This window comes from Dryobates pubescens, chromosome 4 (assembly GCF_014839835.1).
Source record: "Dryobates pubescens isolate bDryPub1 chromosome 4, bDryPub1.pri, whole genome shotgun sequence".
NCBI classification, from domain to species: Eukaryota; Metazoa; Chordata; class Aves; order Piciformes; family Picidae; genus Dryobates; species Dryobates pubescens.
In genome coordinates this window covers 1495374-1517742 of record NC_071615.1, presented here as the reverse complement: position 1 = coordinate 1517742, position 22369 = coordinate 1495374, and the positions used below count along the sequence as shown (strand labels likewise).

General features: G+C 52.6%; 1 protein-coding gene across 1 annotated transcript in view; it reads right to left on the bottom strand.

The window, feature by feature from the left end:
• Window positions 1-22369, bottom strand: part of CACNA1H (calcium voltage-gated channel subunit alpha1 H) — a 131748-nt gene that overhangs the window by 35532 nt on the left and 73847 nt on the right. Inside the window, exons 10-15 of the mRNA XM_054180227.1 lie at window positions 13540-13691; window positions 12165-12350; window positions 11389-11506; window positions 9259-9414; window positions 3863-3953; window positions 1737-1945 (exon numbers count right to left, since the gene is read on the bottom strand). Coding sequence (XP_054036202.1) covers window positions 1737-1945; window positions 3863-3953; window positions 9259-9414; window positions 11389-11506; window positions 12165-12350; window positions 13540-13691 — 912 coding nt within the window. The remainder of the gene's footprint in view (window positions 1-1736; window positions 1946-3862; window positions 3954-9258; window positions 9415-11388; window positions 11507-12164; window positions 12351-13539; window positions 13692-22369) is intronic.

Sequence of the window (22369 nt, the reverse complement as noted above, 5' to 3'; positions counted from 1 at the left end):
CACCTGAGTCACCCAAGTGTCTGTAGGAGATTGTGCCCCCATTTGTCTTTTGTCCTCTTCAATTTGCTGCAGCTACATGGAATGAATCTTTCTCTCCCAGTGAATTCCTGGCACTGATGGCTGTGTCAGTGTGCTGGGGCTGGCAGGTAGTTGCCAGAGTGAGAGCACTCCAGGCCAGAGCAGAAAAGCTAGAAGGAAAACTCCATGGCTCCCCCCCAGCACAAAGCCAGGCAAGCTGCCCTCCTCCTGTTTCTCAGTGCTGGCCAGCTCTCCTCAGACTGCTTCACCTCCTTTTGGCTGCTGGCACTGCTGTGCTCTCAGAGAAGGGATTCAAAGCATGAACAACCTCTCCAGCAGCTCACAATCCCATGAAGCCCCAAGGCAAACAGCAGTCATCTCTATTTTCTTTTCAAAAGCATTACCTTGACTAAGCAGCTTACCAAAAGGGATGGTGGCTCTGGCTCTGTGTGAAGTGCCTTCACGGTCTGCTGCCTTGATTTGAACATGATATTGCAGTTACAGAGCAGGGGAATGGGATGGAGCAGCAGCAGCAGCAGCAATCCACTATGGCTATTAACTCTGCTTCGTCTCCTTTCACCCAGCTGCCCTCCCTCTTGCAGGCAAAACGCATGCCAGTGGCCAAAACACTCAGCTCCAGCCAGATCTCTGCCCCAGGAGCTGGGCCTCATGGCAATCTATCCTCTCCTTGCCCTCCAGTGGGGCTGCTGGAGCTCAGCTGCTGTGCTGGTAAGGACAAATGATTCATTTCCCTTGACACAAGGTGGATCCAGGATGCAAATCTGAAACACTGCTGGGGGGAAACAGGCCTCATCCTCACAGGGACAGCTGGCAGCTTCTCCCAGGCACCACAAAAGGGTCAGTGTGGATGGCAGAAGATGCCTGCTCCACCTCAGAGGGTTTGCTGGAGTAACCATGTGGACTTCTGATGTCTCTTGGGTTGCAGCTCTCCAGTGAGCTGACTTGGCATGGACTTCCCATCAGATGGAACCCTTGCAACCCAAACTGTTGTGATTCTATGAGAGTAGGCAGGAAACCACTGAATCCCAGTACATCCCTGTCCCTCACCACGAGACACAGTGAGGTGCTGGAAGGGCTCCAGAGAATGAAGCTGGTGAGGGGTCTAGGGCACCAGTCTTGAGAGAAGCAGCTGAGGGAACTGGGGCTGTTCAGCCTGAAGAAACAGGCTGAGAGAAGACCTTCTTGCTCTCTACAACTCCCTGACAGGAGGTTGGAGTGAGGTTGGGTGTTGGCTGCCTCTGCCTAGTGTCAACTGATAGAATGAGAAGGCCTCAGGTTGCACCAGAGGAGGTTTTGGTGGTCAGGCACGGGAATAGGCTGCCCAGGGAGGTGGTGGAGCCACTATCCCTGGAGGTGCCCACAAAACACATGGCCATGGCACTCTGGGACATGGTTTAGTGGCCATGGTGGCATGAAGTCAATGGTTGGACTTGCTGACCCTAGAGCTGTCTTTTCCAGCTGAAACATTTCTGTGTCCTTGACTGTGGCCACTGTTCCACCCCAGCAGAGCACACCCAGTCATTTCTCCCTCTGGATTCTATTCTCCTCCTGCCTTTCCACATTTCTCACCTCTATCACCTTCCTTTTTGCCTTCCAGCAGCCCCATCTGTGCACACACACACACACACACACACAGAGTGCATCCCCTGTGCAGCCAGCAGGCACTCGAGGACAAGTTGGTAGCAAGAGGAACATACCAAAGACTTCTGGTCGTGGCTCACGGGGTCCAGGGATGCATTACTCCCCCTCCTTGAGTCCACAAAGGTGTGCACTGAGTCCATGTGTGGGGAACACTTCGGTGTGGGCATCGGTGTGGCAGCGGTGCGCATGATAATGGGAGGTGGCATGCTGCCCCTGCCCTCCAGGTGGCCGTTGGGGGTGACAGCAAGGGAGTACATCTTCATCTCTGGAGAGAAGGGGAGAGAGAGGGTGTGAGGTGAATGCTCAGCTACAGAAAACACTCTTTGACATGGACATTGCCCCTTGGGTGCCCAATGGAGAAGCAGCACTGTGGGCAGCAAGACCATCCCCACCCTGGTGAAAAGCGTGAGGGAAACTGTCACAGAGAGCCTTTCAGCCCTTCCTGGACTTGAGCCTCATTGCCCTCCACAGGCAGCTGCTTTGGCTCACTGCTTCTTGGAATTTAGAGTGGGGCTACAGTTTTGGGAGACTAGGAGAGAGTTTGCAGGGAAAGGACACCGAGGACTGGCTAAATCCAGGCTGGGAAGGTAATCCCTTTGTCACACAGCTCTGCCCAGAGGTCTGTGTGCAGTTCTGATGTGCTCTGTGCCCCTGCACGGGGAAGGCACTCAGCAAATATTAGTCATTGTCTTTAGTCATCAGCTCAGGAGACAGGAAATGGGAGCTGCTTTTACACTGCCACCCTTCTAGCAGAGTAAACCTCCTGCCACAGAGAAATCTGTCTGTGGTCCTCCCAGAAGAACATCTATGTTAGCTGTGTGGCAAGTTGGGGCTGCAAAGCCTTCCTCACCCTGAAGATGAACCAGGCATCAGAACTGTGCTCTGCACCCTGTGGGGTGCAGCAGTCCTCAAAACCTGAGGCTGGACTAGCTCCTGCTTTGCTGGGCTTGCTGGGGTCTGGCTGCAGAACCAGTCTGAGGGAGGGGGGAGGAGAGGAGTCCAAGTCTGCTCCTGCACTGCAGTCTGCTGCTCTTCTGTCAGCTGCCTAGCTGCTGGCTTCTGCACAGACACCTGATTTGCACCACAGAGGGCCAGGGGAATGCTGCCATTTGCTTTGAGAGGTGGAAGATGCAGCTGAACATTTGCTAACCTGCAACACACCTTCCCCCTGCCAGGCCAGCAGCACTGGAATGGAATTGTTGGTGTCCTTAAGATGTTTAGTCCCTGGCTGACACCTCTGAGCCTCTTGGAGACACACACAATTTCTCATGGACTTTGGCTGATGGCAAGCCCAGCCCTGCTTTCTACTTCCCCTACAATTTCTTATTATTTGAAGCTGCTCAACAGATAGTTAGTGTGAAGCTGTTGCAGTGTGGGTTCCTTGCCAGCTATTTGCAAGGGGACACTCATTTGATCCCTGGGTGCTGGGAATTGGTTGTTTCATCTGCAGCCTGAGCAGCACCATCAGCTTGCTGTGACCCAGCTCTGTCTCAGCTTCCCCAGCAAATGACTTCTGCCCCTTCTTCAGCTGCATTCCATCTGCTCACCACAGTCAATATCATTTCCTTAGCTGATATGAATCCTGGTTTAGATGCTAGCAAGAGCCAGAGGCGAGAATCCAGGTACAAAGGAATCAGCCTGGCTCCTGCTCACCACCATGCTGTTCACTCTGTTACAATATCTGATCCTCTCCTGTCTCCTGGCTGCAAACCACAGGGTGAAGGCTGTCACCCACCATTCCTTGTTTGTGTTATGCCTCAAATCAGCTGCCAGCCCCTCCTGCAGCACCAATGCACAGCAGCACTTCCATCCCTCAGACCTCCCCTCCACGCCTCTTGTGCCAGAAACCGAAACAGGGCAGAGGAGAATGTGACTGACCTGAAAAGCTGCTGAGAGGCAGGGTGAGAACAGTGCTGTCAGCAAAGCATTCTGGGGTAATGACACAGGAGAAATGATGAGAGGCAGCTAAGTTTAAATTAGAAAAACCTCTGTTACAGGGAAACAGCAGCGCTGGCCTGGCCTGGTTTCCCTTTGCATAGCTGCTGCTAATGTAGCTGTCAGCCTCATTGCCAAACAAAAGGGAGTTTTCCACTCTCCCCCTCTGAGTTCCTGTGACAAGATGACTGTGGAAGCAGAGCTGTAGCTCTCAGAGTCCCAGGAGGGTGGAGAGGCAAAATCCTACCTGTTGCTCGCAGGTCCTTTAGCTTCTCAAAGTCGTCATCAAAGTTGGCAGAGGTCTTGTCCTCATCTGTGTCTGACCTGTTGGCATCACCCTGAAGAGAGGAGGATGATGATGATAGAATAGGATAGGGGAGAAGAGAGGAGAAGAGAGGAGAAGAGAGGAGAAGAGAGGAGAAGAGAGGAGAAGAGAGGAGAAGAGAGGAGAAGAGAGGAGAAGAGAGGAGAAGAGAGGAGAAGAGAGGAGAAGAGAGGAGAAGAGAGGAGAAGAGAGGAGAAGAGAGGAGAAGAGAGGAGAAGAGAGGAGAAAAGAAAAGAGAATAAACCAGGTTGGAAAAGACCTTTGAGATCATCCAGTCCAACCTATCACCCAGCACCATCTAATCAACTAAACCATGGCACCAAGTGCCTCATCCAGGCTCTTCTTAAACACCTCCAGTGATGGTGACTCCACCACCCCACCCTGAGCAGCACATTCCAGTGGCCAATCTCTCTTTCTGTGAAGAACTTCTTCCTAAATCCAGCCTGAACCTCCCCTGGCACAGCTTGAGACTGTGTCCTCTTGTTCTGTGGGTTGGTGATGAACACACCCAATTCATTCAGACTTCAGCACAAAGACCATCTGGGTAGTTTAGCAGCTTGAAGGTACCTCAGCTCCTCGTGGTGGTAGTGTGGCTCCAAGAACCAGGAGGGCAGAATGCCCAATTCCAACTGGAAGTGTCCTGGGGAATGACCTTGGGAAGGTCCTTCCTCCTTGTTTTGCTCCATGTCCATGCTTGCACAGCAAAGCTGATGTGATGTGACTACTGCCCCTGCGGTGTGGTTGTGTTTCCTACACTCAAGAGCGTGTCCCAGGGGAGCACACCAAGGTGCAGCTGCAATCAGAGGAGTGACTAAGAGAAATTGGCACTGTGGGGTTCCAGATTTGCACTCTCCATGATCCCAGCTGCAAGCACTTTGGGTTTTAGCATCCAGCCATGGCAAAGGCTTTTCCTTCTTCATCTGACAGCACTGTAAATTTGACTTAGGTCTGGAAACCCAGCCCTGGTTTGCTTGCTTCACGCTGGCTGCTAACCGAGATTGTGTTGGAAGAATCTCCTGGCAAGACTGAAGCTGAGGCAGAAGGGAAGAGGGCCAGCTCGCCTGGCAGCATAACATCACCTCAGGACAGAGAACAGCCAACCACCCTCAGGCTGGCTTTCCTCCTGGAAGCCCAGTTGTGCTTCCCTTTCATACACATCTGCCTCTGCTACCATAAATGATCAGCCTAAATAATGTACAAGCCTGGGAGAGGAGAGCTATTGTCAGGTTCTGCTCTGCAGAGAGATTCCAGCAGGCTGTTGGCATGGCTCTGGCTGGATCCATCGAGACTGCAGCGAGAGCTGTGCAAATTGGTAGCAAATGGTTGGATTAAAGCAGCTGATCCTCAACAAAAGCAGCCCAGCTCCTGAACTGGTGGCTGCAGAATCCCCATGGCTTCCTCAGGCACGGTGCTGAAGTGGCAGCAGACTGAATCCCACCGGCGATGCACTGCTAACTGGTGCAGCCACACAAAATCACTGAAGGGCTTAAGCCTCCTGATTCATCCTCTCTCTTTTGGAGCAAAAGACACAGGACAGATGAAAGCCCTGCATCATTTGGGGAAGGGTTTTTTCTGCTCTTCCACAGCAGCTCTGGGGTGGATGTCAAAATGGTGTGGGAACGATGCAAGCACAGATCTGCACTTATGCTCCTGTTGGAAGTCTGGCTGCTTGTTGTCCCCCCCCCACATGTGCTAAAAGTGGGTTTGTGGCCACTGAAGCCTCTTCTCTTTTTAGGGACCCTCCTGCCAAACTGGCTCCACAGGCAGATCAGAAGCTGAGCTCACACTGTGACTGTGCTCCCACATTCACAGCGTCGCTTTCCGTGTCTTTGCTGAAATGCTGCTGATGCTTCAGAGCTTTGAGCAGCTCCAGTGTGCACCCTTTTAGCTGCACAAGGCTCCCAGGAGTCACTCTCCACCTAGGTGAAAGGAACACCTGGGCAAAGGGAGCAGAAGTGCACTTCAGCGTCTGCTATACCTGCCCAGAGCACCACCTTGTAAGGGGGCGAAGTCAAAGAGGTCAGACCAGGAACATCTGCCCTGTTTGCAACATGGAGCCAGGGATGGCAAGGGAAAAACCCAACAGAGCAGCTCCACTGATACCTCCCCAAGATGTAAACAGTTTTGGTTTACAACCAGAGCTAAGTCATGCATTTGTAAGACTTGAATTGAGCCCTGGTAGCTGAAGCAGAGCCCTGAGAAGGGCTTTTTGTGCCACAGCTAATGGCTCACTAGGAGACAACTGACAAGCCCATAGGCTTAATGGCAGGATTTACAGGAAATGGAAGTGGAGAGCAAAATGTGCCCTGCAAATGTCATGCCTGTGGTTGTTGGCCTTTTCTGAGGCAGCACTGAGTGAATAATACAAGCTCTGAAAAGCTCTCTGCCTTACACACATTTGAATGCTGCTCTGTAACAGCTCCAAAAGGAGCCATTTAGCCTGAGCAAGGCAACAGCCATTCGGCCAGCTCTGGAAGCACAGAACTGCTTCAGTTGGAAAAGACCTCCAAGATCATTGAGTCCAACCTTCAACCCAACACCACCATAGCCATTAAACCATCTCCAGCAGTGAATCATGCACTCAGAGAGGGCTGCAGGAGGCTGTCCACTTCTGCCAGCACCTTAGCAGGTGATTCAGCCTCCCAGAGGACAGGTAAGGAAGGAGAGCTGAACTGCACAAAGATGTCTGGGCACCAGCAGCTTGCTGTGTGGAGAGACCTTTAAAAGCTTCTGCTGTCTAGCAGACAGGAGCACAAAGGATGCAAAAGTGCTGTGGAAGGCTTCTCTGTGCCTCCATGCAAGATTCCTCCAGCAGGAGGCTGTGTCACACAGCCTCTAGCATCAAGAAGAATGTGGCCAGGAGGTCAAGGGAGGTTCTTTCCCCCTTCTACTCTGCCCTGGTGAGGCCTCATCTCTGGAGTATTGTGTCCAGTTCCAGGCTCCCCAGTTCAAGGGCAGGGAACTGCTTGAGAAGGTACAGCAAAGGACTGCAAAGATGATCAGGGGACAAGAAGATCTGTCTGATGAGGAAAGGATGAGTGACTTGGGGCTTTTCAGCCTGGAGAAGAGAAGATTGAGGAGGAATTCACAGAACCACAGGATGTTAGGGGCTGGAAGGGACCTCAAGAGATCATCAAGTCCAACCCCCTGCCAGAGCAGATCACAAAGGAACACATCCAGGCAGGTCTTGAACATCTCTGGAGAGGCAGACTCCTGGGCAGCATTGTTCAATGCTTATGAATACTTAAAGGATAGCTATCAGGAGGGCAGAGTCAGTCCTTCTGCAGTGCTGCCCAGCTACAGAACAAGAGGCAATGAGCACAAACTTGAACATGAGGAGGAGTTTCTTTATGTTGAGGGTGGTGGAGCACTGGAGCAGGCTGCCCAGAGAGGTGGTGAAGTCTGCATCTCCAGAGTATTTCAAAAGCCCTCTGGACACTGTCCTGTGCAACCTGCTCTAGGTGACCCTGCTCTGGCAGGAGGCTTGGACTGGATGATCTCCAGAGGTCCCTTCCAACCCTTACCACTCTGTGGTTCTGTGCTCTCTTTGGGTTCCCCTGGCATGTCCTCTTCTTTCCACACAGATTTGTTGGTTAGCAGAAGCTGGAGCTGTGTCTGGCTGCTGAATTCTCTGAGCCAGCCATGCTGGCTGCCTCTTCATTCAGCTCAGGACAATCTTACTTTAGCACAGATCTTCATCTGCTATGGCTTGTGTCATTTCCTAATAGAGCACAACCACCCTGAATGCAGCTACAACTCTCCCAAAGGAAAAGCTCTCCTAGGTTGGAAGACAGCAGCTCCTGCAGAGCCTGTAGAAATAACTGGCAGTTCCTTTGAGGACACAGTCTCAGGCTGTGCCAGGGGAGGTTCAGGCTGGATGTTAGGAAGAAGTTCTTCCCAGAAAGGAAGATTGGCCATGGGAATGTGCTGCCCAGGGAGGTGGTGGAGTCACCATCACTGGAGGTGTTTAAAAAAGAGCCTGGCTGAGGCACTTGGTGCCGTGGTTGAGTTGATCAGATGGTGCTGGGGGATAGGTTGGACTGGATGATCTCAAAGGTCTTTTCCAACCTGGTTAATTGTACACTATTCTAAGGGGCTAAGATGTCCAACTCCATCTGCAATAGGTTGCACTAGAACTGGTGTTAGAATACCCAGAGCAAATCCAGGAGATGCTGAGACTGGTGCCAGTGAGAAAGCTACAGGAATTCAGCAATGAAGAGTGCCAGCAGGAGCTCAGTCTGCACTGCCATGGATAGATCCCTGCAGGTGAGATGTTTGCACTGCCATGGATGGATCCCTGCAGGTGAGATGTTTGCACTGCCATGGATGGATCCCTGCTGGTGAGGTGTTTGCACTGACATGGGTTCATCCCTGCTGGTGAGATGTTTGCACTGCCATGGATGGATCCCTGCAGGTGAGATGCTTGCACTGCCATGGATGGATCCCTGCTGGTGAGATGTTTGCACTGCCATGGATGGATCCCTGCTGGTGAGATGTTTGCACTGCCATGGATGGATCCCTGCAGGTGAGATGTTTGCACTGCCATGGATGGATCCCTGCTGGTGAGATGTTTGCACTGCCATGGATGGATCCCTGCAGGTGAGATGTTTGCACTGCCATGGATTCATCCCTGCAGGTGAGATGTTTGCACTGCCATGGATTCATCCCTGCAGGTGAGATGTTTGCACTGACATGGGTTCATCCCTGCAGGTGAGGTGTTTGCACTGCCATGGATGGATCCCTGCAGGTGAGATGTTTGCACTGCCATGGATTCATCCCTGCAGGTGAGGTGTTTGCACTGCCATGGATTCATCCCTGCAGGTGAGATGTTTGCACTGACATGGGTTCATCCCTGCAGGTGAGATGTTTGCACTGACATGGATTCATCCCTGCAGGTGAGATGTTTGCACTGACATGGGTTCATCCCTGCAGGAGATGTTTGCACTGCCATGGATTCATCCCTGCAGGTGAGATGTTTGCACTGCCATGGATTCATCCCTGCAGGTGAGATGTTTGCACTGACATGGGTTCATCCCTGCAGGTGAGGTGTTTGCACTGCCATGGATGGATCCCTGCAGGTGAGATGTTTGCACTGCCATGGATTCATCCCTGCAGGTGAGGTGTTTGCACTGCCATGGATGGATCCCTGCAGGTGAGATGTTTGCACTGACATGGGTTCATCCCTGCAGGTGAGATGTTTGCACTGACATGGATTCATCCCTGCAGGTGAGATGTTTGCACTGACATGGGTTCATCCCTGCACTCTTGCCTACTGTGTGCTTCTCCATTTCCTCCCTCCCTCTGCTCAGTTCTCTTACCTCTGCCTGGAAGCCTTCGACCAGAATGGCAACGAGAAGGTTGAAGAGCACATAATTGCCAAAGGTCATCAGGGCCACAAAGTAGAGTGCTGCCCATGAGGAGGTAGAGGCCATCCCATTGTACAGGACCACGTTCCAGTCCTCTTGAGTGAGGATCTGCAGATTGGGGAAGGGGAAGAGTCTAATTACTCCACTTTCCTCAGGCACAGCAGCTGCATTCAAATACTGACTCATCCATTTCTTCCTCTCCTTTTGACCTTTTCTGAGCATAAGCATTGGAAGGTCTCATGAGATGAGACAGCAAAGCATTCCTTTATTTAGATCTCTTGCATGTGAGATCTCTTTCCTGGCCAAACCTCCCCTCTCTGCTAGAGGGCTAGTTCAGGCCCTAGGTATGGTGACATGAAGGATGTGCCGGCACAAGTGCCATTATTTGGTGGCATGCTGTCTCCTTTGATAGCCATCAGAAGGTAACAGATCTGGGACCAGAGCTGCTGTCTCCATTTATAAGGCATCTGGAGCTGAAAGGGAGGCTGAGGGACACAGCATCTGAGGAGATAAATGGCACTGGGTGGCTCCAGAAACTCAGAGAATAAAGTGTGTTCCATTAGGAAAAGGCACAGACAAGCTGGGCAAAAAATGACACAGCCCTGCAAAGCCTTGCTCCAAGGGACCTTCCTCAGGGGTTCCTACTCCCCCACTTCACCTGCAGCTCAAAATTCCTGGGGGCTAAGGAAAGTGAAGGACAGATCCATGCTCCACATTAATTCAAGCTTACAAGGAAAACGCTCTCTAACCCTCACAAAGCCAAGGCAGCTGTGGGGATAGGAATGCAGCCCCTGAGCCACACCACTCACTAACCTTCTTGGGAGGCAGGGTTGAGCCTTTGTGCTCTCTGCCAACTCTTTTTCCCAGGAGTCTAGGGGCAGAAATGTGCATTTGTGTTGGCAAAAGAGGAAAGGTGAACCTGGGAGACTAATGCTGATTTGTCTTTGCTCCTTTGTAAGAGGCTGTGTTCTTCACAGTGAAGGCTCTGGACTGGTTTCTACCATGGGGAACATCTACTCTAGCTTAACATTTTGTGCATTGTGCTCCACTTGGGCCCTACAAGCTGAGCCTTTAAACAAACCAGAGCCATCTTTATATTTAGAATGTCCTGGAAACAGCAGCTGACTGCTCCACTGTGGGACACGCCAGGAATTTCAGGCACATAACAGAGCTTGCCTGCAGAGGAAACAACTCCTCCTGTAAAGACTTCCCCAGCTTGCAGAGCCAGCACCCTCCAGCTCTGATCTCTGACAGTGTTTGTCACTCCCAGTTAGAGGAAATGGTTTGCACAGTGCAAGTTTGGGGCTTGGAAGGCAAGTAAGGAGCCAGAGGTCTGCAGAATGGGAGTGGAATGGACTGTGGGGTTTGGTGGGCTGTGGGTCCTGATGGGCTGTGGGACCTGATGGGCTGTGGGATTTGATGGGCTGTGGGATTTGATGGGCTGTGGGTCCTGATGGGCTGTGGGACCTGATGGGCTGTGGGACCTGATGGGCTATGGGACCTGATGGGCTGTGGGTCCTGATGGGCTGTGGGATTTGATGGGCTGTGGGACCTGATGGGCTGTGGGTCCTGATGGGCTGTGGGATTTGATGGGCTGTGGGACCTGATGGGCTGTGGGTCCTGATGGGCTGTGGGATTTGATGGGCTGTGGGATTTGATGGGCTGTGGGATTTGATGGGCTGTGGGACCTGATCTTAGCAACCACATGGAAAGAAAATAAGGGTGGAATTTTATGAACAACAATAAAAGAGATTTTTGAGTGGGTCCCTTCTCTCCCAGAGCTTACAGAGACCAGCTGCCTCCATCCTCTGCCCTGTAGCTGTGCTAGCCAGGGAGTTCTTACTCTACAGTGCCATTTCAGTCCAAATTTGACACCTAATCATGGAATCATAGAATGGTTTGGGTTGGAAGGGACCTTACATATCATTGAGTTCCACGGGCAGGGACAACTTCCATCAGCCCCAGGGTGCTCAAGGCCTCCTCCAAGGTGGCCTTGAACAGTTTGGTTGCTTAAAAAGAATAAATGTAATAATTTGTCCAGGTGATGTACACTCAAACCTCCCCAGGGAATCCAGGACTTACCTGAAAGACTGTCACAATGGCCCAAAGTAAGGAATCAAAATTCTTTCTGTCTGGAACTGTGTCTCCTGTATCAGTTTTCAGGCTGAACTTGCATCCAAAAAGATGCATGCCAAGAATGCTGGAGTGGGGGGAAAGAAAGGAGATTGGGAAAAGCCCCACATTATTATGTGAAATGTATGGGTGCAGGGGGCATTGCAGGCCTCTTTCAAACACTGGTGCACCCCCTCAGTGCTTTCCCTGCCTGTGGCACCTCCCAGGCAGAAGGGCTCTGCTCCACCGCTGGCATTTTCACTGACCACCCCCAACCACTTGCTTCTCCTGTGGCACTTCTCATTGCAAGTGCCTGTGCTGAAGTCAAGTCAAGGAGATCCTTTGTCTAGAAAAGGATAAACCACTCCCATTGCCAGCTCCCCAATCCAACTGCTTTCCAGGAACAGAATCCTGAGGAGCATTACAGGATCAGACAGACAGAAGCCTTGGGAGACCACAGAACCCCTGCCCCAAGGGCACCTTTAACTGAGAGCTTCCTGAGACACTGCTAGAGGAGCCTCCCAGGAACTCCAGAGCAATTGCTGCCTGTTTGTGCCCATCAGTCATCTGCAGAACTAGAGCAGTGCCTGAGAAGCTGAGACTCAGGAGGGATGAGCAGGCTGTGGAGTGTCTGCTGCGAGCGCTTCCACCCCGCAGGCAGCCCGGCGAAGCCCTCCTCATTCTGATCTCCACATCCCTCTGGCATGCCAAGCAACTAACTGGGGAAGAGATGCAGCCTCTGGTACCTGAAGATGAAGATGAAGAGCATGAGCAGCATGCAGAAGGTGGCCACGTTGTCCATTGTCTTCATCAGGACCACGAGCTGGCGGCGGAGGGCAGGCATGAACCGCACCAGCTTCAGCACCCGCAGCAGCCGGAAGGTTCGCAGCACCGAGAGGCCTCCATCCGACTGCCCAATGATCTCCCACACGCTGCAGACACCAGGAGGAGGACCATCAAGAGCAGCACAGGGCTGTGGAAGCCCTGAGTGAGCTGGGTTTAAGATATCTCCTTCTCTAGAGACTTTCAAGACCCATCTGGATGCGTTCCTGTGTGACCTGCTCTGGGTTCTGTGCCCCTGCTCTGGATTCTGTGCCCCTGCTCTGGGTTCTGTGCTCCTGCTCTGGGTTCTGTGCCCCTGCTCTGGCAGGGGGGTAGGACTCAAAGATCTCCAGAGGTCCCTTCCAACCCCTATCATCCTGTGCTCTGTGATCTCACACCATTTAAGCCCTTGAGGGGTAGCTTATTTGCCTGCTAAGTTCTTGCTTCTGGAAAGCACCTTTGCTTCCCAGCTGTGCTCATGGACAACCCATCTCCCTCACAGCTGGTTTCTTCCAGATGCTTCATTCTCTTTCTCCCTGAGGCTTTCCACACCACAGGCTGTCTCCTGCTGGTCTGCACCACTACAGCCTGTCACAAGCCCAGCCCCAAAATGTGGATCACAAGGTTGCACCAAGCTAATATGCAGGGGGGTTTGCTGGGTGAGTTGCTTTGCTCAGGCCACTGCCTCTGGCCTTGCTTCTGAGCCTCTACTGCTCCTCACCTCTCTGAACCAAAGCCTTGGCTGACCACTGCCTTGGTTTACACCTCCTGTGTCTCCCTTAACTTCTCTGCCCCAAATTGCTGACCAAGGCATGAACAGCACAGCCAGAATGAATCCCAGGGCAGAGAGGTGCTGCACAAGCTGCTCACCCACAGGCTGTTGGGCTGGGACAGAGCTCCCCTGGAAGAGGGTAGCAGAGCAGTGCCCTCTCCTACCCTCCTGCTTGCCCTATTCCAGCTGGAGTTCTGTGTTGATCTGGGAGAGGAGGGCAGGCTGCTGGGGTACAGAGGCTCCCAGAACTGCTTTCCCAGGACAAGGCACTCTGCACTTCAGTGGAAAATCGACCACAGTGCCAGATGTGAGGCATAAACAGACTTTGTTCTCCATCTGCCAGGTCCATTTACTTTGGACAGCCCTTCCAGGGGCAGGAATCTAAAAGGCCAGCACAATTATAGCACACCACAGCCTGTGAGCCCTGGGTTAATGCAGGCCACATCACTCCTGCTCCCCATCCCACTCCCCAGCTGCTCTGAGCCCACAGCAGAAGAGCCCCAGAGGAGAGAGAGCTGCACAGTGACCTGATGACAACGATGATCCCGTCAAAGATGTTGTATGGGTTCTTGATGTAGCCAAAGAGGCCAAAGGCAAGGAGCTTCAGGAGCATCTCCAGGGCAAACATGCTGGTGAAGACGATGTTGCTGATCTCCAGGGCGTTGGTCAGCTCGTCTGGCTGGGAGGCAGAAGGAAAAGCAACATGGTCAGAACTGAGGCACAGAGGAAGTGGCTGAAGGCTGCCACATTCCTCCTGCTCGTGGGCTTTGTGCTGAGGAGGCACCAATGCTCCACTTGGCTTCCAGAGAGCCAGGGAGGCAGAGAAGTGTCTGAGGGGAAGAGCAGACAAACCTCATGGACAGTCCCTGTAAGTCTTGCTGGAAATACAGAGTCCCAGCCCAAAACACAGTCCCCAGACCCCTGAAGCTGTGACAGGAGAGGACTTGTTCAGGGCTGCAAGATCATAGAATCATAGAACTGTTAGGGTTGGAAGGGACCTCAAGGCTCAGCCAGTTCCAGCTCCCCTGCCACAGGCAGGGACATCTCACACCAGATCAGGTTGCTCAGAGCCACATCCAGCCTGGCTGCAAACACCTCCAGGGATGAGACTTCCATCACCTCCCTGGGCAGCCTGTGCCAGGCTCTCACCACCCTCATGGGGAAGAACTTCTTGCCAAGATCCAATTATCAGGTGAACAGCCAGTAGGGCTTTTGAGGCTTCTGCCTGGACTTGCCTTGGTCAGCCTGGTTTTGCTGCCCTCAGGCCAGCACACCTTTATGGATGCTGCTGCATCCAGAGCAGGGCCACTGGCAGCACAGCTCAGCCCCAGCCACACACAAACCAAGCAGATCTCTTGCAGACATCTCTTAGGGGGATTAGGGAAACAAATGCCAGTGAAAGTCAGTCAATAGTTTTATGTCCCTTGAGACATTTATCTCCCTTTGGAAACTGCCCCCCACCAAGATGAGTTTTTTCTTCTGAAGTCCTGGCTAGGAATGTGCAGCAGACTTGGTTAATATGACAGCAGTGTGCTCCTGAGGGTCAGGGTTCCCTCCAGGATACAGAATTAACCAGGGTGGAAAACACCTTTGAGATCATCCAGTCCAACCTATCACCCAGCACCATCTGATCAACTGAACCATGGCACCAAGGGCCTCATCCAGGCTCTTCCTAAACCCTTCCAGGGATGGTGACTCCACCACCTCCCTGGGCAGCACATCCCCAGGGCCAATCTCTCTTGCTGGGAAGAACTTTCTCCTCACTTCCAGCCTAGACCTCCCCTGGCACAGCTTGAGACTGCATCCTCTTGTTCCATCACTGCTTGCCTGGGAGAAGAGACCAACCCCCACCTGGCTACAACCTCCCTTCAGGTAGTTGTAGAGAGCAAGAAGGTCTCCCCTGAGCCTCCTCTTCTGCAGGCTAAGCAACCCCAGCTCCCTCAGCCTCTCCCCCAGGGTCAGGGTTGGTTTCCCTGAGTGCAGCTTAAATCCAAGACCTGAATTTATAACATTCCCCTCCTCTCTCACCAGCACCAAATTACCTTGGGCTGCCATCCTGCTTCCCACACCTGGCCTTGGATGTCCCTTCCCTGGGAAGCCCATGATGCCTGCCCAGCAGGCAGGCTCCAAGAGGTGGCACAGCAAGCCCGGGTGCCAAAGGCGCGAGGGGCTTCACCGGAGCTACTGCCTCCAGCAGCACCTGGCTCTGCAGTGCACACTCCTGATGCCCCAGGCCCTTTGCAAAAGCAAATGAGTCTTGCTCATTTCCTCAGTGTAATAACATTGCCTAGCAAAAGGTGTCGTGGTCACATCTGACTCATCCCCTGACGGAGAGCAGCTTCCTCTATTCCCCCTCCGTCATGGGACGCTGCGTTACCAGCTGGCAGTCCCTTGGGAGTGTTGGTGCACTGTTTGAGGCTGCTGAGGGAGAAGATCATTGTGGGGCAGCTCCAGAGCCTGCAGGCTCAGTCCTTGGCAGCTGAAGGAGAGGGTGAAAGAGTTCAGTGGAAGGCAGGAAGAGCTCACACCAGAGGCTGCTAAGGAACCATCACTCATAGGTGAAATGACTTCATGCAAGAGTCTGACTTCTGCCCAACCACTTCTGCCAGAGAAGGAGCACAAGGCAATGTCAGGAGTCATTACCAGAAGGAGTCAGTGTCCAGCCTGCAAAGTCTGAGCTGACCAAACTTAAAAGCAGCCCCAGGCAAAGAAGAATTGGTAAGATGTTATTCCCTAAGCTCCCACCTTCCCAAAGCCAGCCCCAAGCTGCTCCGTGGCCTCTCAAGCCCATGGCATTGCAGACAGTTAACCTGAGACCATTGCTTCAGTGGGTTTGCCAGGTGCCCCTGACATCTCACAGGGTGTTAGGGGTTGGAAGGCACCTTGGAAGATCATCAGGTCCAACTCCCTGCCAGAGCAGGAGCATAGAATCCAGCACAGGGCACACAGGAACACATCAATGGGTCTGGAAAGGCTCCAGAGAAGGAGACTCCACAACCTCCTTGGGCAGCCTGCTCCAGTGCTCCATGGCCCTTTCAGAGAAGTTCCTCCTCATGCTGAGGTGGAACCCCCTGTGCTGTAGGTGCTCTTCTTGCTCCCCCTTCAGCACCTCAACCAGCAGTTCAGAGAATGCAGGAGAAAAGCTGCAGCCACCTCTCAGGGGAGAGGAGGGAGAGGAGAGTACAAGGAGGCTGAGAGGAGATCACCACCAGCTGTGACCAAGAGCTGAGCCAGCAGATCAGGATGGGGGGTGGGGGGAAACGCCTGGGCAAGGCTGACGGACAGCAGGCTGACACTGCAGTGGCAGTGGTGCTTCAGACAAGAGACCTTCACTGCCCTTTAGCCATCCAGTTTGGGGTGAGGCAGAAGTCATTGGATGCCAAGGGCTGCTGTAACGTGAGAGGGTTGGAGCACAGCCCTGCAGTGCACGGAGGCAGGACCCCGTGGGCACAGGCAGGGACGGATGCTGCCTGCTGGCCCAGCTGCTGAGCTGAGCTTTGGCAATATTGGAGTGGAAGCTGAAGAGCAGATGAGCCAAGCACCCAGTGAGGCAGCCTTCAAGTGTAATTACCTTCTTTCAACACCAACTGGAGCCTAGAAAACAGCCAGCCATAGATCTCTTTATGCCTGATGAAAAGGTTTGCTGCTTAGAGTGCAATTCATTTCCCACTTCTCTCACTCCCTGATGAGCAGAGATCTAGGAGGAGGATCAAGGCAGAGACAACTTGAAAGCCAAGATGGATTTGGCCATGCCCCTGGAATCAGCCACTAGGAGACAGTGTTGGTTTGCTCACCTTTGAGCCATCCCCTGGAGCAGGAGTTTTTCCAGAAGCCTTTTTCTCTGAGAAGGAAAAACAAAGCAACCAAGCCACCCCACCAACCCCAAACTATTGATTTGCTGAAATGAAACTTCTCATGGCAGGGATTATTTTTGTCAAACTTCCTGGCTGGAGGAAAAACAAAGCTGGAGCAAGGATTCAAAACTGCTGCAATGCCTTGTTTTGACCTTCACAGCAAAGGAACTCACAGGCTTGGTGCCTGAGGCCGTGGCTGTGTCACAAAATTCAACTTCCTTTGGAGCAAGGAGTGGTTAAGAAGCAAAGGTTGGCATCAGATCAGCTCCCTGCCAGCAGGGCTGCTCTGGATTGGCTTTTATGTTTGTGTGCTTTGTGCCAAATGCTTTGCAAACCCTGAACAACTCTGACAGAAGGAAACTACTTCCCCACCACAGGGCTCCAACCTCTTGTCAGTGAACCCTTCCTTAGCATAGCCCCTCACCAGATCTGGAGACCTCCACACCTTTTGCTGCTGTGGTTCTTGACCTTTCCATGGATCCAGGCCAGGCCAAATGCAGCATGGCCAAAGAGCAGCCCAGAGGCACTGCAGGAGGCTGCAAAACACTGAGGAATCCCCACAGGGGGTGAAATGCAGGAGATCACACACACAGGATCCCAGGATGTCAGAGGTTGGAAGGGACCTCCAGAGATCATCCAGTCCAACCCCCCTACCAGAGCAGGAGCATAGAATCCAGCACAGGTCACACAGGAACACATCCAGATGGGGCTGGGAAGTCTTCAGACTCCACAACCCCTCTGGGCAGCCTGTTCCAGTGCTCTGGGACCCTCACAGTGAAGCAGTTCCTCTTCATATTGAGGTGGAACCTCCTGTGCTGGAGTTTATATCCCTTACCCCTGGTGGGCAATGGTGTGCTGTGGTAGGAGGCTCCATAGGGAGGTGATGGAGCCCTGGAGCAGGCTGCCCAGAGAGGTTGTGGAGTCTCCTCCACTGGAGAGATCCCAAACCTGCCATTGTGCTCCTGGGCAAGCTGCTGTGGGTGCCCTCCTTCAGCAGGGGGTTGGACTGGATGATCTCCAGAGGTCCCTTCCAACCCCCACCCTGCTGGGATGCTGTGAGTGGAAACTGCCTGGCTGGAGACAGTAAATCAAAACGAGCAGAGAGGGGGAGTTAACCCTCAGCTCCCAGGTGATGGCCAAACAGGGTTCAGATCTGAGCACAAATTGGATCCTCACACTTTGCCTTCAGAAGCTTCCTACTGGTGAAGAGCAAGGCAGAAACTGCCTGGGATCAATTTGTAAGAGTTCAGCTTCCTTGACTCTGAGTTTGAAGCAAGAGCCAGCCTGGACTGCAGGCAGAAACACTTCTCAGGGAAGCACAACCACCTCTGCTCACTTTGAAGCCGTATTTGTGCTGGGGACTATTGCACTGATCCAAGCCCATGTTTTTATTAGGGACAAACCTCAAACGTTTTCAGGAGTTCATTCTGAGTTCAGATAAACAGAGGGAGGCAAAAAAAAAATCCATTTCTAAATAGTTTGGGTCTGAGAGCCTCAGAAGGATGAGTCCCTGGGAAGCTGATACTGGTGGGCTGAGCGAGGCACAGCACAAGCCCAGGCCCTTCCTGCAGTCTGGAGGAATGCAATAAAAGACAATGGTGAAATTATTGATGGCTCCTGCAAGCAGAGGATGAAGAGAGGCACTGGGGCTTGGCAGCCTTAGATTCTCTTCATGCAACTGAATGCTGCAGCTCCTGAATCACAGACTCACTCTCTCCTCGTGCCTCTCTTCTCCCCCTTGCCCCTCTCCTACCCTGTCTCCACTGACTCAGGATGGACTCGATGATCTTTGAGGTCTCTTCCAACCTTGGTAATACTGTGACTGCTGCAGCCACAACCAGGTATTCAGAATACAGAATTAACCAGGCTGGAAAAGAGCTTTGGGATCATGGAGTCCAACCTATCCCCCAACACCATCTCACCAACCAAACCGTGGCACCAAGTGCCTCAGCCAGCCTGTTTAAACACTGCCAGCGATGGTGGCTCCACCACCTCCACAGCTGAGCTTCAGTCACCAGCAGGGCAGCATCATGCCCTGGCTGGGCCATGGTTTTTTTCCTTCTCATACTGACTAGAAATAGTCACAGGTACAAACTGGAACCCAGGAGGCTCCATCTGAACAGAAGGTGAGGCTGCTGGAGCCCTGGAGCAGGCTGCCCAGAGAGCTTGTGCAGTCTCCCTCTCTGGAGAGCTTCCAACCGCCCCTGGCCATTGCGCTCCTGGGCAAGCTGCTGTGGGGGCCCTGCTTCAGCAGTGGGTTTGCACTGGGTGATCTCTAGAGGTCCCTTCCAGCCCCCACCCTGCTGGGATTCTGTGAATGGGAGCTGCTATATTGGAAACATCAAGGCCTCCAGAGGTCCCTTCCAACCCTTCCCATTCTGCTACCTGCACCCCCCTGGAGAGGAGGGCTGTTGGACACCTGGTGCCTCCTCCTGAATGAACAGGGGAGGAAGTTTCCAGAGCAGGAGATGTGATTTGCTTCAGCAGTGCCCCCCCAAGCCCAAAGCAGCCATTTGACTCCTCCTGAACGGGGAGAGCTGAGGCTGGCAGAGACACAGAGGAGTGATAAACAAACCCAGGACATTCAGTCTCATAAACATCCTTTGCACTTATGTTTCCCTTTCTTTTTTTGCCTCCCCTCTAGTCCTGGGCCTAAAGCTGTCAATGGAAATTTTTTGGAGCTCTTTTTTTTGTGTTAGTTTTCTCCTTTATGTTTTTAAGCTCAGCCTGCAGAGACCAGCAAAAGGCAAAGTGAAGGATGTCAGTGCTTTGCTTCTGGACACTCCACGTTTCCCCTCTGCATCCCATTTCCCAACCACTGTCATTTTCTAGCTACCAGCCACTGAACCAGACTCCATCCCTCTGCAGCCTCTGGCATCATCCCCAGCCCATGGAATTTAAACCTGAAGGGAGCCCATGAGAGGGAGCACGGGAAGAGGTGGACAGGGAGAATGGGAGAAGGTGTTCCAGCTTTGCAATGAGGTGGAAGAGGGAGGGAAAACCCAAACCACAACTTTCTGGATCCATCCATCAAAGCATGAGAATTTATGCCCTAGTGGACAGCCCACCCAAAGCACTAAGGCTTAATTCTCCCTGAGTCACCAAGGTTGGAAGAGACCTCAAAGATCATCAAGTCCACAGGCTGCAAAGCAGCTGTGCCCAGGGATGAAAGGATGGCACTGCTCCTGGTACCTCCTAGCAAAGATCCAGTAACAGCCAAGCACAAAACAACACTGAGAAGGAACAGACCTCTCCTCAAGAGCCTATTTTCCATCCAGCACTTGTGTTCAGCCTGTTTCTCCTTCCAGACCCAAGCTCCTGCCTTTCAGAGATGAGCCAGTGTGGCTCTCCCTGATCTATGGTGTTGTGCTGGGTAAGGGTCTGCTCCAACCCCCCTGAAAGGAAACCCAGTTGTGGAGCTTTCAAGATCCATCTCACACAGTGAAGCACAGGCAGGCTCAGGATGGGGACACTGAAGGCTTTTCCAAGTGGTGTCTCTGGATGCTGCACAGACACACAGGTAATCCCAGGAAGCCTGCAGCCTTGGTCATCAGCACAGAACCATTGAGGTTGGCAAAGACCTCTGAGATCACTGAGTCCAGCTGCCAACCCCACACCCCCATGGCCATCAAACCATGCCCTGAAGTGCCATGTCTGCAGCTGTTCTCTAACCCCTTCATGGATGGTGACTCCAGCACCTCCCTGGGCAGCCTGCTCTGGTGCCTGACCAGCAAAGAAAATGTTTCCTGACATCCAACCTAAGCCTCCCCTGGTGCAACTTGAGGCCATTTACTTATGTCCTGTCTGTCACCTGGTACTAGGGAGAAGAGACCAACCCCCACCTTGCTACAACCTCCTTCCACGGGGTGTAGAGTGTCTCCTCCACACCAAACACCCCCAGATGCCTCAGCTGCTGTTCTCCAGCCCTTCAGCTTTGTTGCCCTTCTCTGGACATAGAATTGCCAGGGTTGGAAGGGACCTCAGGGATCATCCAGTTCCAACCCCCCTGCCATGGACACCTCACACTAGAGCAGGCTGCTCAGAGCCACATCCAGCCACGTGTTTAAGTGACATCTCCTGGCTTCCAGTTTGTGCTCATTGCCTCCTGCTCTACACTCTGCAGGCTGCAACCTCCTTTTTATTTACAACCATTTTGCTCCAGTGCCTGTGCCACACTGTGGGGAGAGGTCCTGTCTGAGGAAGTTTAAAGAGCCAGAAGCCTGCAGGCAAAGCAGAGCTGCCAGGGAATGCCAGTGACATCTCAGGAGGCTACAAGTAAACGGGAAGGCTACATTCTGACCTTTCCTTTTCTTCCCTTGTCAAAGACCAAGTGGAACAGTTCTGATATTTCTGAGGTGAGGAAACAACCAAACAGCAAAAAGAAAACCCCAAGCAATTTAAAGCCTGGCTTCTTTCCCCCTCTGCCTTCCCTGCCCTTAAAGAAGCATGAAGGATAATGTAAGTGAACCTTTCACTCCCTACACTGGAAAACATTTCCTTTGTGAGCTGCTTTGATGTAGTTTATTTACTCTCTCCAAGCCAACCTCCAGGCAGTGTAGTCCATCTAGATTATGGTTCAATGCATGGGAGCTGTCTTGTCTGCCTGTGCTATCACTTTCCTCCCTGTGAAAAGGGGCTGGGTTGGTGCTCTCCCATGCACAGGAGTGCAGCTGGAAGTGCTTTGTGCTCTCTGGCCTTGGAAAGGAAGCAGGGACTTGACCCAGGGTGACCCAGCTCCTACAACACTGCCCTGGTCACCAAGAGGTTTGCTGCTCTGAGGTGCCTTCTGCCCTGTGTTTGACAGCCAGCCACTGCAGCCTCTCAGAGCCAAAAGCCCTGCTCAGGCAGGGTTTGGCTGCCCCTAAGCTCCATACTTTGAGCTGTGACTTCAATGCCTTCTGCTGGGGGGGGGGAAAGAAAGAAAAGAAAAAGTTTTGCTGAGAGATTTCCAAATGGGCTGGACTGCAAAGCAGGAGAGAGATATCTCCTCCTCATGCCTGCTGATGGATGCCTACTCTCTGGCTGTGGAATTAAAAATGGAGAATTTATTCTCTCAGTCACCTCCACTCTCAGGTTTTATGCCTGCCTCTAAATGGGATCCTTCATGCAGAGTGATAAGAGTTTAATTGAAGATGGCCAATGGCAATTTTTCCTCCTTTCAATTGACCTACTTGATCTCCTAATGCTCTGTGGAATTGCTTTTACCTCTCTGCTCTGTGGGCATTGAAGTCATTGCTAATAATTACTGATGCAGCTGCACGTGGGCAGAACACACTGCTCCTTTCTGGAGCCACAAGTAGGACATCAGGGGAGGACTGGAGCAAGCTGCACACAAGCCTGATGTGCACCAGCAAGACAAAGAAGCTATCAGGGTTTGTGCTCTCCAGCAACATCAGAGTCACAGACTCTGAGGTGCTGGGGTGAATCCTTTGAGCTCGTTTGGTATCAGCTCCTGGCTGGGAGTGTTTTCTGCTGAAGGAACCTTGGCTGCCACCCTTTCATC